Raw genomic sequence first — 17,777 nt, 5'->3', positions numbered from 1 at the left:
CTTCACTTCAGCTGAACAGAAGTTCACTGACTTTTGTCTACAGTTTACTGACCTTTGTGACTTTCTTAAATAGCTGAAAACAGTATTATGTTGTCCTTCTTTAGTCGAACTATTCCAGAGGCTTAAAAAGTGCATGTAAGCTATAAAGGTTAAACATACTGACTACGGAAAGGTAGTGGTGACTCTTGGGGAATCTGGGTTCCATTCCAAACTCTGTCTATAAACAGGCCCAATCTTTACAGTTTATGCCTCCCATGTGGAATATACCTTATTTATTCCAATTCCAATGCAATAACCTTATTTATTCCATTCCCTCCAATCTGTTCCATTCTTGTCTTTATTCCATTGCCTCGGTGTCCCATTTATTTGCCTGGCTTCATGTCTCATCTTAGGCTTCTTATCCCAATCCTTCTTTCCTTGCACAGCCAGTTTCTGTCCCTCCTCCTGGTTCTCATCCAAGCTTTATTTTCTCTACTTTGGCTTCATGCCAACCTTCCTGCCCTTCTGTTGTACTTATCCCTTTCTCCCACTTGCTCACAGTCCCAATCTCCCTTGTTCAATCTCAGTGTTTTTTCTTCACAATGTCACTTTCCTCTTTCATTTTCTTTTTCAGCTTAGTTTGTCTCTGCCTATATCCTGGCTCCTTGCCACATCTCTCTTCTTCCCTTTCACTTCATTTATTTGATGCTGTTTGTTCCAAAGTCCAGTGTTTTATTCATGCTCTGTTCTATTTTTTCCTCTCAACTCTTATTACCCTGCTGTTCATCTCATTCCTGCAACCTACTTTTTCTAATCTGTTCCACTTTGCTGACCGCAGGTGGCTATGGTCTCCTTTTCTCTGTGCTGAAACAGGGAAAATATCTTCCTTGTCTATACTGTATTAAGAAGAGAGATCTGTAATGAGTTTCAGACATAATTTCCTATTTGTAGAACAGTACTATGGATGAGATTAGCAATTGAAGAGAAAATGCTACTTAGCCCCTGAACGATACTGCTCTTATTTGTTTACATATGGAACTTTGGCTTCAAGGAAGACTCAGTCTTTCAAGGTGTACTATTTTGTAAGGAACAACAAATATACGGTATGATCTTCAAAACTGAAATCACAGAAACTCTAATAGTTTAATAATTGCCTTACTTAAAAATGTTGGGTGTTTCAGTCATAGGCTCTACTTTTTTTTTTTCTTCTCCCCAGTAGTTTAAGTAAGTGTAGTTCCCTAACCTGCACTTTTCTTAATATCCTTGATGCTTTGTTAAGTGCCCATTCTCACTTCATTCTATTAATTAAATACGTCTCCAGTGTTTTTCAGTGTAGTTTCTTACATAATCACTTACCTGATCTTATTTATTCCATCTGCTCAGTATATGGCTAGCCTGAAGTTACAGCAATTCCATAACAGAAGCTTATAATAATAATTGTAATAACAAAAACTGAAAGTACTTACCTGATTCATATTTTTTATTGCAGATCTTTTGAACATCTAAATCTTTTTCTGGCTAACAGAGCCACTGATACTGGTTAGACTAACATTTAGGCCTACAGTGGACTTAAGAGCAAAGGTGGGCTCTTTAATTTATCCATTATAATCTAAAAACTGCCTTGTAAGCATTTTGTGCCTATGATTTTTTTCGAGGTTTGAAACTTGAGAACAAAGAGACAACAAAAGGGATATTGTCAACCCACAGAATTCATTTTCTGCCTAATACGAAGTCATACAAACATGGGAGCTCACAATGGTTGAACAATATGTTTTCCCACACCCTGCTCCCCAAAGTGCTTCAGTTTTGGCTGATTTACCTTTTTGACAGATTTTTTTTTTTTAATGAATCATAAAAACTCACAGGCAACAGTCCTAGCAAAGTGCCTAGTAAAAATCACAGTGAGGTGAACATGCTCTTTTCCAGTTCAGTGAAGTATAGTTTAGCCTTATAAGCAATTGAAACCTGGTTCTGAGTGCAGTTAAAGTCCATCTTACTCAGTGGTGAAGACTGTTGTCAATAACGGTCTAACCAACAGTTTTGCCTAAGGTTTTGTTGTGTTTAGTGAATAAAGGCTGTAGATATTAAAATAATTCTTGCAGATTTCATTTTTCCCCCCACAGCATTGTGAGATTTATGGTCCAAAATAATACTATTTTTGATCTAACGTTGTTGATCCACTGGTTTCCTATTATGTGGCTTTGTCCAGCTGTGGATGAGAGCATGCTAGGGACCACATGCACAGAAAATGGAATAGGAACCTACAAAGTGACAGTAGGTAAAAGGCAATTGCAGGAGGAAGGTGGGAAAGTCTTAGTCAAAGAGAACTGAAGGATAGATGCCAAGAAAGAAAAGTAAAGTTGTCTCCCAAAAAGTGTAAGAGCACAAATAAAATGATGGAAAAAAAACAAATTATTGAGACATGCAGGGAGTTAGGAGTCTTAGAGGGAGCAAAGAGAAAGAGCATGGGGAAGCAAAAAAGGTGGGTGGGTGAACGAAAGGTTGATCATGAATCAGGTCACTAAGGGTAGTAGGAAATGTCCAACTTTGTAAGAGAAAAAGAGGAGTGGAGAGAAAGGTTGGTTTTGGTAGAAGAAAAATGAGGGACTGAAGGAATTTGCTGCTGGGGGTGTATGCAAATTAGATGATGCATATTTATTGCTGTGCAAAGTAACACGTGAGCATATTTGCAAAAAACCTCCAGCTTTCTAAGTTTATAACTTGAGCAGTTATTTCTCCAATGGTAAATAAAAGGGAATAAATAATATCTCAAACAGTTGTACAGGGGCTTGGATAGTAATTCAAGAGGCCAAAGTTCAGCCAGAGCGAGCAGTTTAACCTCTGTGGGTGCTGGCATAAGCATTACTTCAGAAGAAAATATCTGCCTGGACAGGAAAAGAAGATAGACACTTTTCAGGAGCACTGATTCGGCTCTCCAGCTAATTCACTAGCCTTAAAAGTAACATGGCTATTGGGGATCATGGCAGACACCATCCCTGGGGGTGTTCAAGGAAAGGTTGGACGTGGTGCTTGGGGACATGGGATAGTGGGTGACATTGGTGGTAGGGGGATGGTTGGACCAGATGATCTTGGAGGTCTTTTCCAACCTGAATGATGCTATGCTGTGCTATGCTATGGCGTGAGAGCAGATCAGAGCTGCCTTTTCAGCCTTTGATGCATAGGAAGAGTCCTGAGGAACCTCTATCACTCCTTCATGCCCTATTTCCTACCCTGGAGTCACTTACCTGTGACTGTCACTGAAGTCACTTCCTGTGGCAACAGACCTCACAGTTATCCGCTGGACAAAATTTGTGCATATAAGCCTATGGTTTATGAAACTGAGCATTTGGCTGTCTTTGCTAATCTTTCATGTGTGGTAAAGCTTAGCCCCTTTTTCTTTTGCAGAGGGAAATTTTGTTTGAAAACTTTGTAATATGCCTACTGTGGTTAATCTATGCTTTTTTCCCTTTGTAACTTTTATTGCACTTCATGTTTCATTACATTTAAAGAGCTGTTCAGCTCCAGTGGTCCCCTGTCCAGCCAATGTTTTCTCTGTTCATCTGTGCATATTTTTCTAGCTCCTTCAATCAGAAGTGTTGCTCCCATTAATGTGAATCACACTGCATTTTTTTGTAATATTTCCTTTGAGTACTAAAGTTCACTGCAGTAGGCAGGCTGCATTTTTCTTCACTTTCTACTTTAGAAAAAAAACATTTCTATTGGTGTAAGTGTAGTAGTCTGTTTGCACATCTGATCATGCAATCTGTCTTGTTTATCAAGCTCAGATTTTTCAAATGCACAAAAAAACTTTTTATTTATATATGACTTTGTAAAGCTGTAATTAATATAACCTTTCTTAACATATTTTCATTAAGATTTTCCTATGTCCACAGATATTCAAACTGTTAAAAGTTCACTAACTAGTTCATGGATATGAAATGGTCTTCTTTGGAAAAGCTGTAGGTGAACTGTTACATTACACAGTCACAGAATAGTTGAGGCGGAAAGGGACTTCTGGAGGTCATCTGGTCCAATCCCCTGATCAAGCAGGGTCACCTACAGCAGGGTGCCAGGACCATGTCCAGGCAGCTTTTGAAGGTCTCCAAGGAGGAGACCCTGCAGCCTCTTTGGGCAACCTGTGCCATTGCTCTGTCATTCACACAACGAGAAGGTATTTCCTGATGTTCAGAGGGAGCCTCCAGTGTTCCAGTTTGTGGCCATTGTCGCTTGTCCTGGCGTTGGGTACCACTGGAAAGAGCCTGGCTCTGTCCTCTTTGCACCCTCCCCTCAGTTACTGATATACATTGATGAGATACCCTCCATGAGCCTTCTCTTCTCCAGGCTGAACAGTCCCAGCTTGCTCAACCTTGCCTCACAGAAGAGAGGCTCCAGTCCCAAATCATCCTTGTGGCCTTTCATTAGACTCTCTCCAGTAGCTCCATGTCTCTCATGCACTGAGGAGCCCAGAACTGTCTCCAGTACTCCAGATGTGGCTTCAGCAGTGCTGAGCAGAGGGGAGGGATCACCTTGACCTGCTGGCCACACTCCTCCTAAAGTAGCCCAGGAAGCTGTCATCCTTCTTAGTGGCGAGGGCACATTGCTGGCTCATGTTCAGCTTGGTCTCTACTAGGAACAGAAGATCCTTTTCTGCAGAGCAGCTTTCCAGCTGGGTGGGCCCCAGCATATGCTGGTGCCTGGGGTTGTTCTTCCCCAGTGGCAGAACTTGGCATTTCTGTTTGTTGAATTACATGATGTTCTATGAGCCCATTTCTTCAGCCTGTCAAGGTCCTTCTGGATGGCCACATGACCCTCTGGTCTGTCAGCCACCCCTCCCAATTTTGTGTCATCAGGAAACTTATTGAGGTTTCACTCCACCTCATCACCCAGCCCATTAATGAAGATGTTACACAGGACTGGATCCAGTATTTACCCCTGGGGTACACCATTAGTTACTGGCCTTCACCTAGACTTCTTGCCAGTGATCACCAGCCTCTGAGCCCATCCACTGAGCTAGCTTTCAATCCATTTAAACGGTGGAATGGCAGTGCCTTACATGTTCCTCTGGCAAACATCAAATCAGAATGGCCTGGGAACTGAGATTTACAATGTAGTCTTGTGGATGTTTTGAAGACATCCTTTCTAGTTGCAGCCTGGAAAAGTCATGGCAAAATGCATTTGAAAATATATTACTGAGGGGCAAAGTTACTGACTGATGTGAAGGTGGAACAGGAGTCTGAGAACTGAAAAGGTAAGGCACAGAGGTGTATGAAGGCCTTTGAAAATGAAGTCAAGCAGTTTATGGCTTGTGGGAAAAGAAGGAACCCACAGAGAATCTAAAAGGTATGACTTTCATATTAAAGTGGTAAGGAAGAAAATATTCCTTGCGACAGTATTCTCAACAGTCAGATGGTAAGATACACAGGAAGGGATGTCAAAGAGAGGTAGAAAAATTAAAATTTGTCCAGAACGCTGGGAGTATCTACATATATAGACAGAGTTGTATTTTAGTTGTAAAGAGAAAGTAACTAAGTGTTTGTTTTGTGAAGGAGAGTACTCAGAGCTAAGTTCTGAAAAGAACTTAGGGTGGAAGAGGTTTCCTGGTGTCCTGTCAAAAGGCACTGAATAAATATTTAGAGGTGTAAGAGGAAAATCAAGGCAAGTGACATTTTTTAAACAGATGTTTTAAATAATAGCTGTTACTAGTACTTCTCTGCACAGTGAATCATCCTCCCTTAATCGTTTTTTTCCCTCTACATAAATTGCCAAAGACAACACTGGAAAATAAGCATCAAAAAAGTATATTGATATTTTCTTTTTATCATCATTTATATTGATATTTTCTTTTTATCAAGGCCAACGGCATCCTGGCTTGTATCAGAAACAGTGTGGCCAGGAGGGCTAGGGAGGTGATCGTCCCCCTGTACTCAGCTCTGGTGAGGCCGCACCTCGAGTACTGTGTTCAGTTTTGGGCCCCTCGCTACAAGAAGGACATCGAGGTGCTTGAGCGGGTGCAGAGAAGGGTGACGAAGCTGGTGAGGGGCCTGGAGAACAAGTCCTACGAGGAGCGGCTGAGGGAGCTGGGCTTGTTCAGCCTGGAGAAGAGGAGGCCCAGGGGCGACCTTATCGCTCTCTATAGGTACCTCAAGGGAGGCTGTAGCGAGGTGGGGGTTGGTCTGTTCTCCCACGTGCCTGGTGACAGGATGAGGGGGAATGGGCTTAAGTTGCGCCAGGGGAGTTTTAGGTTAGATGTTAGGAAGAACTTCTTTACCGAAAGGGTTGTGAGGCATTGGAACAGGCTGCCCAGGGAAGTGGTGGAGTCACCATCCCTGGAAGTCTTCAAAAGCCGTTTAGATGTAGAGCTTAGGGATATGGTTTAGTGGGGACTGCTAGTGTTAGGTCAGAGGTTGGACTCGATGATCTTGAGGTCTCTTCCAACCTAGAAATTCTGTGATTCTGTGATCTACGGTATTTCATTAGATATTGCATTTTTTTTTTTTTAATCATTTCTACTTTATTTGTAACTCTGCAACTGAAATACTTTTGGACAGTGGTATTTTGCTGTTATAATATATATATATATATATATTTATTGTCAGGCACAGTTCTGAAGTTATAGCACCTGGTTTTTAAAGTACTGCTTCTAAAAGATAAGGGAATAGGGTTAAAACTAACACAGACAGATCTGGATATCCAAGAGCACGTAACTGAATTTAACAGTGACCTGAATGCCTTAGTTGTGGTGGTGTGCATCAAGGATTTCCAGCCGGAGTTATTTCTTTGACAGCAGGAAGCATTGGCATCGCACCATGTAAGGGCCTTCATGTGGCATAAATCCAAAACTTTGGTAACCCAAAAAGCTGTTTGTTGTTACTAAACCAAAAGTGCATTAAAAAAAAACTCCTTTGATACAACCTCTACCACTTTTCATAATGGCTGTTAATGAGATTACGGAACTGCCACTGATTTAGTCGGTTTAATGACTAACCACATTCCATTTTTTTCATAATGAAAAAACACAGAGATATATGTGTTGAGGGTTCTTAGTTGAAACTTGGGCTAATTGGATTTGGAAATAAAGCTGTTATGGCTTCCTCCCTGCTTCCATGCTTTACTGAATCTTCTGCTATTACAGCCAGAATGGAAAGCCCACATTAGAAAGCCATGGAGTGCAAGATCGTTTTATTTTTATAGAAATTTATAACAATGTTTTTCTGCAATTAAAGGTTTGATTTTTTTCCCCTGCATTTAGCTGATTCTTCCTTATCATGGTCTTTCCTAGTAAATTGTCTAAAAAATATTGAATCCACATGGAATTTAACATTTAAATTGCAATATTTTCCTTCCTTTTTAGCCGTTATGTTATTTATTTATCATTTATTTGGTTTTGTGCCAAATTGTTGCCTTACCTGCTGTCCAATCTACATCTCATTTTTTTTTAGCTCTCTTCTGCTCTAAAGTATCCTCTTTCCTGTGCACCATTTTCCCCTGGCCTCCTCTGTTGGTTACATTTACATTATACATTTTATTTTCCTTAGCAAAAAATTAATTTGCAAACAGTTCTCTCATTTAGTTGATCTCTGACTTTGCTTTCTAAATATATTTTTGCTTCTTGTGTAGTTTCTTACTTTTTTTCTCACCAACCAATTTATCAGGGTAGACATTACTGCAGTCTTTGATGGAGAAATAACCTTTGAGACTTCAGTGGAGTGATAGGAAAGCTTGCTAAAAACAGTTGCTTGCAGCATTTATGCAGGAATTGAAAAATATGTTTTAGACTTTTTCATTATATGATACTATACCCTACTCTACTATACTGTAATTGCTCCAATTACTAGTAGGTTAAATTGACTTGGTAAACATAAAATAAATGTGCCAATTTCTACTGCTGACAGAGAAGAGATTTACTTCCATGGTGGCTGTGAGTCATACCCCTTTCGCAGTGATGGTACACAGCTGGTGAATTAGTTAGGCATAAAGAAATATTTGTGATCCCAGTAATGACAGGTGGTGATGGAGGGTTAGTTTTTTTCCTTGCTGATTTGGATTTGTTTACACATTTAAGGATAGAGGGAGAGTTCAGGGTTGGACTTGTGCTGAGGATACGATGAAATTGTAATAGAACTGTATTTTACTCTGTCTCTGGTGATCTATATGAATGTGTAGTAGCTCCAGAAGGAGCTGCAGACGTTGCCTTTGGTTATTATATGATTTCACCTAGTGCAGGAAGGACCAAATACACTGAATGACAGTAGTACTGTTCCTGCCATGCTTCTGCCATTTCTGTTTTTCTGTTTTGCTTGTTTCAGACCCACCTTGTGAAGCTACTTTTGATGCACTGGGCAAATCCTAATCTTCTTAACTGCAATAATGAAAAACCTTCAGGTAGGTGAAAATCTATGTGTATTATGTGTGCCACTATACTGTGACACTTTTTTCCTTTTTACTAACTTAGTTATGAACACATACACATATGTAAGTATACATATGCATATAGTTTATATATAGTGTGTAGTTATATACATATATATGTCTGTTTATAACTATAATATTTGTATATTGCTGAGAACTGCTAGTCACAGTCATGAAAGATGTCATATCATATAATAGCATTTTCTTCTACTTGTTGCATTCTCTGGTTATTTTTAGTTATGTTTCTTCCTTGTAAGTTTGTCAGTGCTTGGTGATAGCTGCCTTTATGCTTCCTTGGTGACTTCTTACTGAGTTTCCTTCTGTTTCTCAATTGATGATAACACATAGACTGGAATTCCTGTAGCTGCTAAATGAACACAAATTCACCATCCAAATTTCAAATGTAATACCTGTAGTTTCCCATAGAAGAAGGCACCTTCTTTGATCAGATAACAACAGGAGCTGAAGCATTAACTCTAAAGGAAGTAGAATTATAGACTGAATTAAGTTGGAAGGGACTTCATATCTTCAGGTCTAACCCAGGTATCAAGGCAGAGCTAATGTCAGTAATGCTAGATAGCAGTGGTGGAGAGAAGAAACATGTAGTTGTTCAACCTTCCAGGCCTAGGGTAAAATGAAAATGGAACCCAAGAATGTAGAAAATTGAATTATTTCTTTTTAGGAGAAGAAACTTCCTTTGCATAATAAATGAAGTTAAGTTATACTTCAAATAATGAGCTAGCTACAAGTATACTTACTCCTAGGGAACTTCACAACACTTAAATTCAGGAAAGCTGCTTCTGATTAGATACATGCCAGTTTGTATAAAAGGCTATGGTCTAAACCCAGATCACCTAACAATACAGCTAGCTAAACATTTTTAGTATGTGTTAATTAATATTAATATTAATACAGTTGAATTAACTGTATTTCTGGTCTGAAAACACAAACACATCCAATTTCAGTGCTTTTGTATGTGCAAGACATAAATCCAGATTGTAGAAATGTGAAAGATTCGAAAGCTATTTCAGTATATTTTCATTGAAGTACAGATTTGAGAATAGTTTTGTTGTTTTTACTGATGTCCTATGAATTATTGAATAAATACTTCATTTCACTACACAGACTAGTTTTGAGGTTTTGCAGATGACAACTTGATTTCATGCTTAATTTATTCACCTTTGTTTTTTCCAGCAATTTCAAGTATTATTTTATGATCAATATCTGAACAATTCTTTCCTTTTTAACGAAATACTTATCTAGCCAACTGCTTAATCTTAATCTGATCTGGAAAGCTGAATTGAAAGGAGCTTTTCTGTACTGTTTTCTTTGTCTGATATCTTGGTGTTCCAATGTCTTAGATATTGCAGCTTCTGAGTTTATTGAGGAAATGCTTTTGAAGGCTGAAATTGTTTGGGAAGAAAAAATGAAAGACCCTTTATCTGTTTCTACTTTATCTCAAGAAGAGCCTTATGAAGAGATCATCCATGATCTGCCTGCACTTTCCAATAAACTGTAAGTGTTTCTGTTAAGAGGGATGCACTGAGGCATGCACTCAGATAATCCTTTGAACTGTATTTATCAATCTTTCAATCCTGTCTGTGTGTCCATGGAGACAAACCCATCTAGACATGATCCTGGTCATCCTGTTGTAGGTGTCCCTGCTTGAGTAGAGAGGTTGGACAAAATCACCTCTACAGGTCCCTTCCAACCTCAACTGTTCTGTGATTCTGTGTGATTTGATGGATCAAGTAACTGTTTAATTTTGGAACTTTACTGAATCATTTTGTTTGCTTGTATCTCTCATCTCTTTTTATCAACCTTAATTCTATAAACCTTAATTCAACCTTAATTCTATGAGTAATGAAATACGCTAGCATTTGCCAGTAAAATGATTGGGCATTCCTTTAGCAGAATTATTAGGTGTTAATAATGTAGATCCAAACATCCTTTTATTAAGGTAGATGGAAACAGCATAGTAAAACTACCAATGCCTATGAAACAGCGTAGTAAAACTACCAATGCCTATGAAAGAAATATGGATGAGTCCTGATTAAAAAACAAACAAACAAAAAACACAAAAACAAAACAAACAAACAAACAAAAACAAACAATAAAACACAACGTACTATTATGGATAAAATGATATGGCTCCAAGTAGTCACAGATTTATAGTTAGGTTTGTACTGTTTAAAATACAAGAGGAATTTTAGTAGAATTATGCAGTGTATTGAATCAAAGAGACAACTTGTGTCTTAAATTGTAATTTTTGATCTTTTAATATTTTCATGTGAATCTTAAGAGGAAACTCTCATGTGAAAAAAGGTATAAAATGGGTTAGAAGCATCAAGAGTAGTTTTGTGGTAGTGCAAGATGTTGATTTCTCAAATTCTAATTTCCATATACTATGATTGATCAGAATTTTAAAAGGTACAGATAATTCCTTTATATATTAGGCAGTTGCCATATAGCTGCTGTATGGTTGAAGCATGTTTGTTGTACAAGATTTTGAAATATAGACATTGTGTTTTTTTTTTGGTACTGGAGAGTATGTGGGGAAAAATAATTAAAGCCTCTCAAATTATATATGTAGAGAGACAAAGAGAATATATTTGCTTGCATTTTGTAACAATTATAATTTATAGTCTGCAGAGCATATTGCAACGCATTAAAATCTGGATGTAGTAAGCAATTATGAAATGTTTAATCTGCTAAATTTAGAATTCTATGGGCTATACTTACATATACTAAAGACTGCATATTTCATGTATAGAAAACCCAGAGTATTGTTTCTGCTTCATGATTGGTATACAGTAAGATACATAGCTGGGTTTAGTATATTAACTACTGGGGAGAAAACGTAAGGATATGTTAAGCTTGAAGTAATGCTTCTTTGGCACATTCTCCTGACTTTCGGCAGTCTTAGGGTTAGGGACCATCTGAACCAGAACTTTGCACTGACTGGCTATCAGGCCTGCCATCAGTGCAGTGGGTATCAGTGAACTCGCTGGCTAGCCAGCAATTCTGACATGGGTGAGCTCTTGAAAGGTGAACAAACTGGTGTATTTGGCATGTGTGTGACCCAGCTATCACTGCTGGAAATGTGGAAAAATGTGAGTGATCCACATCACACTTTTTGCAGAGTTCCATTTTGCTTAGAAACAATACTTATTAATCTTACTTTATAGTCACCTGAAAATCAGGTGTCATTTCAAAGCTAGTCATCTTAGTTCTGTAGTAGCATGCTTGTTCAACAGTGAAAAACAAAGCATTACAGAGGCTTATTCTTCCAAATTATAGTAGCCATCTTCTCAAGATATACTGAATTATGTTCCAGAAGGCCTATTTGTCTTAGTTCATGAAAGAGGCAGCTTAGATGACTGTGTTCAACCAAATTCTTACCTTTTCAATGGCTGATGCTGAAATTGAAGAGTTTCATCCTTTTAGCTCTATTAGAGCCCACAGACAGACATGTAATATGCTAGGATGAAGATGAATCTGTCTGTATTATTCGTGTGTATCAAACAGAATTTTTAGTGCTGCAAAGATGAATGCACAATAATAACCTGCACAATTGCTTTTGGTCTATATTACTTCCAATCTCTGTCAACTCTACTGACACAGGGAAGTATGTTTAGACTAAGGAGATAGTTTAACAAGAGTTAATATAATGCTGTAGTTCAGTCATATTTCTTTGTGGCCATCTCTCAGAAGAGAACAGTGTTCAAAAGAAGACTCCAAAATGATAAACAATTACAAATGGTATGTGCTCTGTCAAGAAACCTGATTTTGCTGGTTCTAGATTAAATTACAGTATCAATTTCTGAAATCTATGAATAGATTAATTGAAGATTAGTGTCTCTACTTGGTTAAAAAAAATAAAATTTAGCCGTCAGTATGTTTGCAGTATGCAAGGTTATCAAGCAAACCTGGGTTCCTTTAGTCAGGCATTAAGTTTATCCACCTGAACCTGTTATTGTGAAGCACTGATTTCAGTACTGAAGTACTTTTTTCATAGTTCTTCTACTGAGTTACTGAGTACTTTTGTCTGTGTGACTGAGGAGAGGTAGACCAGGAAGGTAATTGTGGTGAGTTACCCCATCAGGTAATCACCAAGCTGCCTTGCTCCCTCTCACCCCCCTCCATGGGACAGGGGAGAAAATAGGAAGATTAGGAAGGAGAAGCATGTGGGCTGACATAAAGACAGGAAGTTTGCTTACTAACTACCATCACAGGCAAAGCAGACTCAGCATGGGTAATTTAATTTATTGCCAACTGAAAAAAAAAACACACAACAGAACACCTGAAAAACTGGAAAAAAAATGGAAAAAAAGAGTATGAAGTTGAGTATCAGGAAACAAAATCAATAAAAGAAACAATTTTAATTCTAATAGTACATTCAGAACATGCTCTGTTGGTCCACTGGCAAAACCAACTGCACCTGAATACATCAGTTGATGTAGCTTATGGTTCAGGAAATCAAATTGGCTGTATCTGTTTAAGGGGACTTTAGGTTTGTGATACAGCTGTGATGATCACCACTGTACTTCTGGTTTAGTACATGTACTTGTAGAAATTGAGTTTGAGACAACAAAGCAGAAAGATTACATTTTTCATTTTCTTACAGAGCATGTCAGTTTATAACCATTTATGAAGCAACTTGCATTTTATTTATTCTAGTGTTTTCAAACACTCTTTTAATGTGTTTAATCCATTCAGAAGGTTCTGTTACGAAACTTTTAAAAGTTTTTAGACTGAAGTTTCAGAGATTATGCAGTTTACAGATGTTAGCTGGTTTAGAAATTGTTTGGAAAATCTCAGTTGTCAGTGAAAGGATTACAGTAACAAAACCGAGAAGTTCTCATGAACAAAAGCTGTAAGTTCAAAGAGCACATGAAAATGTCATTGCAGACTCTGTCTTAATATAATTCTTTTTATAACATTTTTCTTCCTAGTTAGAAGCTCCATATTGATTCCAATATTGATGATAAAACCATGTCATAAAATTCCCAGGTTTTTTGTATGCTTTCTTTTCTTTCCTTTCCTTCTTTCCTTTCTTCCTTCCTTCCTTCCTTCCTTCCTTGAACAAACAAGGGAATGGTAGATTATTTAAAATTATTTAAAACTTAAAGATCATCTAAAAACCAACCAACCAAATTAACTATGTATAAGATGGTTTACACACCTAAAAATTAAAGTGACTAACCTCCATATAATGTGCAAGACCTTTTCCCCATTATATATTCCGATGGCAACAGTCCTACCTCGTTCTAATACAATTACCCTAGGTAACTCTGCTTCTTGTCTATTATGTGACATCATTTTGGCTTAAGTCTCCCTTTGTGGTTAATTATTGATTAATTATCTATTAATTATCATAGAAGAAGGCTGTTCATGCTAACCCATTTGCCTACATTAACATAAAATTTCTTGCATTGTCCTGTAGTTTAATTTCCAATTGCAGTGTTTGACTTCATCTTTTGATTAATATAAGTACATTTGAATATTAACAGATAATTTTTTTCTTTCTAAAAAGTCACTGTTTGCTGGAAACATTCTATTTCAATTTGTTTTATTCTTCACAGTGTCTTCTTGGCCCTGAGTCATGGTGAACTGTTTATAGTGATTTTTAATCTGCTTTTTCTCTGTTATAATCATTCTGATTTTTGATGTAATATGAGTTATATGCTGCATTCCATCACTTAAAGTGCTATGTACAAATGCACATAGCTTATAGGATACTCTTTACATCAAAACATGGAACGCTTCTGGTTTAGTTGTAATATTACTGTCCTTCTAAGTTCAAAAAGGTATATGAGGAAATACATTATGTTATTTACAACATAAGTTTCTTTTGCAACACCTGAAAAGTTAATTGAGGAGCTTAGAGATAAATTTTAAAAACAATGTTTCTAGTATGTGTGGTATAGTTAGCATGAAAGTGGTGAGATTAAATGGAAAAGCTTACATTTCACAAGAAAAAAAATCCTGGATCTTCATGATTTAAAAGAAATATCACAAGAGTAATAGAAATCTTTAAGTGACAGCATGTAGTTTTTGTAATATTTTCATTCATTTGGCTTATGCTTTAATTTCTTCTCCTCTTTATGATCTAATTTTAAGATAGTTGAGTCCAAAGGAATTTGAGAAATTTGGGACAATGGCAAAATACACTCAAAAAGAAAATTTGGGTTTTGCTAAATTCTGAGTCTGGGTAAAATGTGGATTAGTCATTTCTGCTTGTGGATGTCAGCTATTTCTTTTACTGTCCAATCACTGATGTCTCTTATTCTCTGACATGTGAATATTGTCAACATTCATAAATAGAGTTGGATAACAGTTTTCCTGTTCTACAGTTCAAGTCAAGGCAAAAGGCAAATAAAAAAAATATATACATTTGGCTCTTTGATCTTTTGTCCATGTCACATTTGGTAAATAAATCTTACGTCAATCATAGCAGTAAACAGAAAATTTTATTTTCACTGGTGTTCTTCTAGGCATTTTACATCAAAATATATGAAACAGAATATAATTAGAAAAGAAATAATGCATCACAGAATCAGAGAATCACAGAATTGTAGGGGATGGAAGAGACCTCAAGAGATCATTGGGTCCACCCCCCCTGCCAAAACAGGTTACCTAGAGCAGGTTGCACAGGTAGGCATCCAGATGGGCCTTGAATATCTCCAGAGAAGGAGACTCTACAACCTCCCTGGACAGCCTGTTCCAGTGCTCTGTCACCCTCACTGTGAAGAAGTTCTTTCACATGTTGGATTAGAACTTCCTGTGCTCTGTTTTCTGGCCATTGCCCCTTGTCCTGTCCCTGCATACCACTGAAAAGAGGTTGGCCAAATCCCTCTGTCTCCCACATTTAAGGTATTTGTATTCCATTGCAAAATGTTGAAATTAATTCTTTTAATTTTTGCAGACTGAGGGTTCCATCAAAATAGATTTTTTTTCATGTTCTTTTTTCCAATGGGAAGCTACTTTGACACCGATATTCCAATGAATAGTAGGGGCTTAGTAGGGGCTTTTTGCTGCTTCTATTTTGGACCGCACCTTTATAAAATAGTGTTTGTGTTTCAGTTCTGTTTTCAACAGTAGTTCTTAACCTGAATAGAAATCTATGTTAGCTATGGTTCTTGCTTCTATTTGTTTAAGTAAGCTATATATATAATCCTGTTTTTATTATAACAAGTGGTCAAACTCAAATAACTGAGAAGAAAATTAGATTTTTTCTTAACGAAGTTTGACATCTGGGCTTTATCCCATAGCGGAATGCCCTATTCCCACATTGAGTCCATATCTCCTTTCAAAGAAATTATGCACATATTTTGGCAAAGAGTTGCCGTATACTCCATGACATTGTCTTATTTGCACTGTCAGAGGCCAGACAATTATTTTTTAAGTTGTTTGTGTTCTCACCTCCTGGGACTGATTCCTTGTTAATTCTTCTGGATGTACAACACAGCCAAAATCAACTAAAATTTTTGGCATTGTTGTTTTTCAGAAGTCTGATGCGTCAGTAAGGAAAATATCTCCATGCATGTAAAAATACGTTTACTCTTATGTGTGAATAAAAAGTATTGTATATAGTGGCAGTGATTTCGAGAGTCTGCTGTTTGCTTTTTTTTTTTTTTTTTCCTTTTTTCTTTCTTTTTTTTTTATTTTTTGGATACCACAAATTCAAAGCAGCTTTTAGTCATAAAAGCCAGGGTATTGTCTGATTTGAAAAAAAAAAAAAAAAAAAAAGGCAAGCTAATTGTTGGATTTTAGTTTTATTAACTGTAATGGTAATATCTGTATTGGACTATTTTATAATATATTACTTTTCAAAACGGTATTGTGTACATTAATTGTGCATTTAAAATTCAGTTTTCAAATTGCCTATTGATTTGCCAGCCTAGCACTGTCAAGTACAGGCTCATGCATATTCTGTTTGGCTTGCTTCATTCTGATTCAGAAGGGATATGCATAAAGGTGAATTTTAAATCAAAGTGTTTTGCTCTACATCTTTGGGAACAGACCAACCCAGGTGAACACTTTATTTTTATATTATACCAGTTTCTGTACTTGGACCAGAACCAGTGCCTCAGCCCTGAATTGCACCTTAGCTCTGTTTGTGCCATCCACATTGGGCAATCTTTTGTTTGTCTGACATCTTCAGCAGGAGTCTAATTGCTTTATTGATTCTCTTTGTAGCAATCCCCTGGCTTTACCGATTGCCAAGCAAGACAGTTTGCTGGAGAAAGACACCATGTTTAAAGATGCAGCTAAAGGTTTATGTAAGCAGCAATCTCAAGACAGTGCATCTGAAAACGTCACGGTGAACAGTACAGCCAAACTTGAACAGGTAATAGCATGCAAATTCCTGAAATGTTTTTAGTTCTTAGGCCTGGAAATTGCAAAGTTAATGAAGCCAAAGAAGGTGGTAGTTTTTCTTCACATCATCACAAAGCAATGTGATATGCACTGTGGAGCCTTGTCATCACAATCGCTCCCTGCAATCACAGTCTGGCCCTGCAAAGAGCTCCCTCTCTGCAAAGGGACCAGCTCCTGGAGACAGGTTGGGGTCTGTGGCTATCAGAGGGCTCCAAGCTGCTCAGGCTCTATATATTGATGGTTCACTGTGGAAAACTCTTAGTGCTGCCCAAAGTGTGCTCTAGGCTCCAGTTTGGGTTTACAACAGAAAGAAACACAACCTGGGAGAGTGCAAAAACGAAAAGGAATGTCTAGGGAATATTAAGTTGCAAAATAAGTGACTCTAATTCAAAGATAGGAATTGCCAGATTTACAGCTGCAGTTTTAAATCCCTTTCATGTGCTAATGCATTAGGATATCGGCACTGATTATTTAGGTACCTTTTACAGTTTTCTCCAAAGGATCACAGTCTCATTCAGTGCATAGGGTGGGTGGGTAGAAAAGGAGGCAATTACCTGTTGCTTGTAAATCTGGCATGTCCTGATACAAGTATTGCCTTTTTTTTTTTTTTTTTTTTTTTTTTGGGGCGGGGGGGAGGGGGGAGAGTTGGAGGGGGGGAGAATACAAAGACTTTACTTTTTTGTTATATGTGTTTGGGAAACATATATTCCAGAAGCATTTAGCAATTTGAGAAAAAATCTACTTAGAACTGGGAGGGAGAATCCTCTTTTAAAATCGCTCATTATGACTTCGAGACATAACAAAGGAGCAAAATGCTGATTTCATTTAAACCATGTTCAGTTCAAAAAAAAAAAAAAAAACAACAAACAAAACGTGCATGCCTGTCTTGGCAGAAGCATGCATACTTGTTGAATATGTTTCAGAGGAATGTTGTGTTAATCATATGAGATCAATCAGTGAGTTCATGTGTCAGTCATATTAATCTGCCTCTGAAAGTGCTCGGCTTT

General features: G+C 37.5%; 1 protein-coding gene across 1 annotated transcript in view; it reads left to right on the top strand.

The window, feature by feature from the left end:
• Window positions 1-17,777, top strand: part of MYO16 (myosin XVI) — a gene marked incomplete at its 5' end in the record, with an annotated part of 305,366 nt that overhangs the window by 102,288 nt on the left and 185,301 nt on the right. Inside the window, 3 exon segments of the mRNA XM_082751937.1 lie at window positions 8,286-8,361; window positions 9,750-9,903; window positions 16,591-16,741. Coding sequence (XP_082608063.1) covers window positions 8,286-8,361; window positions 9,750-9,903; window positions 16,591-16,741 — 381 coding nt within the window.

Source organism: Aythya marila (assembly GCF_965140915.1).
Source record: "Aythya marila genome assembly, chromosome: 1".
In the NCBI taxonomy this organism is placed as follows: domain Eukaryota; kingdom Metazoa; phylum Chordata; class Aves; order Anseriformes; family Anatidae; genus Aythya; species Aythya marila.
The sequence above is the reverse complement of the archived record's forward strand: the minus strand, read 5'-3'. Positions and strand labels throughout refer to the sequence as shown.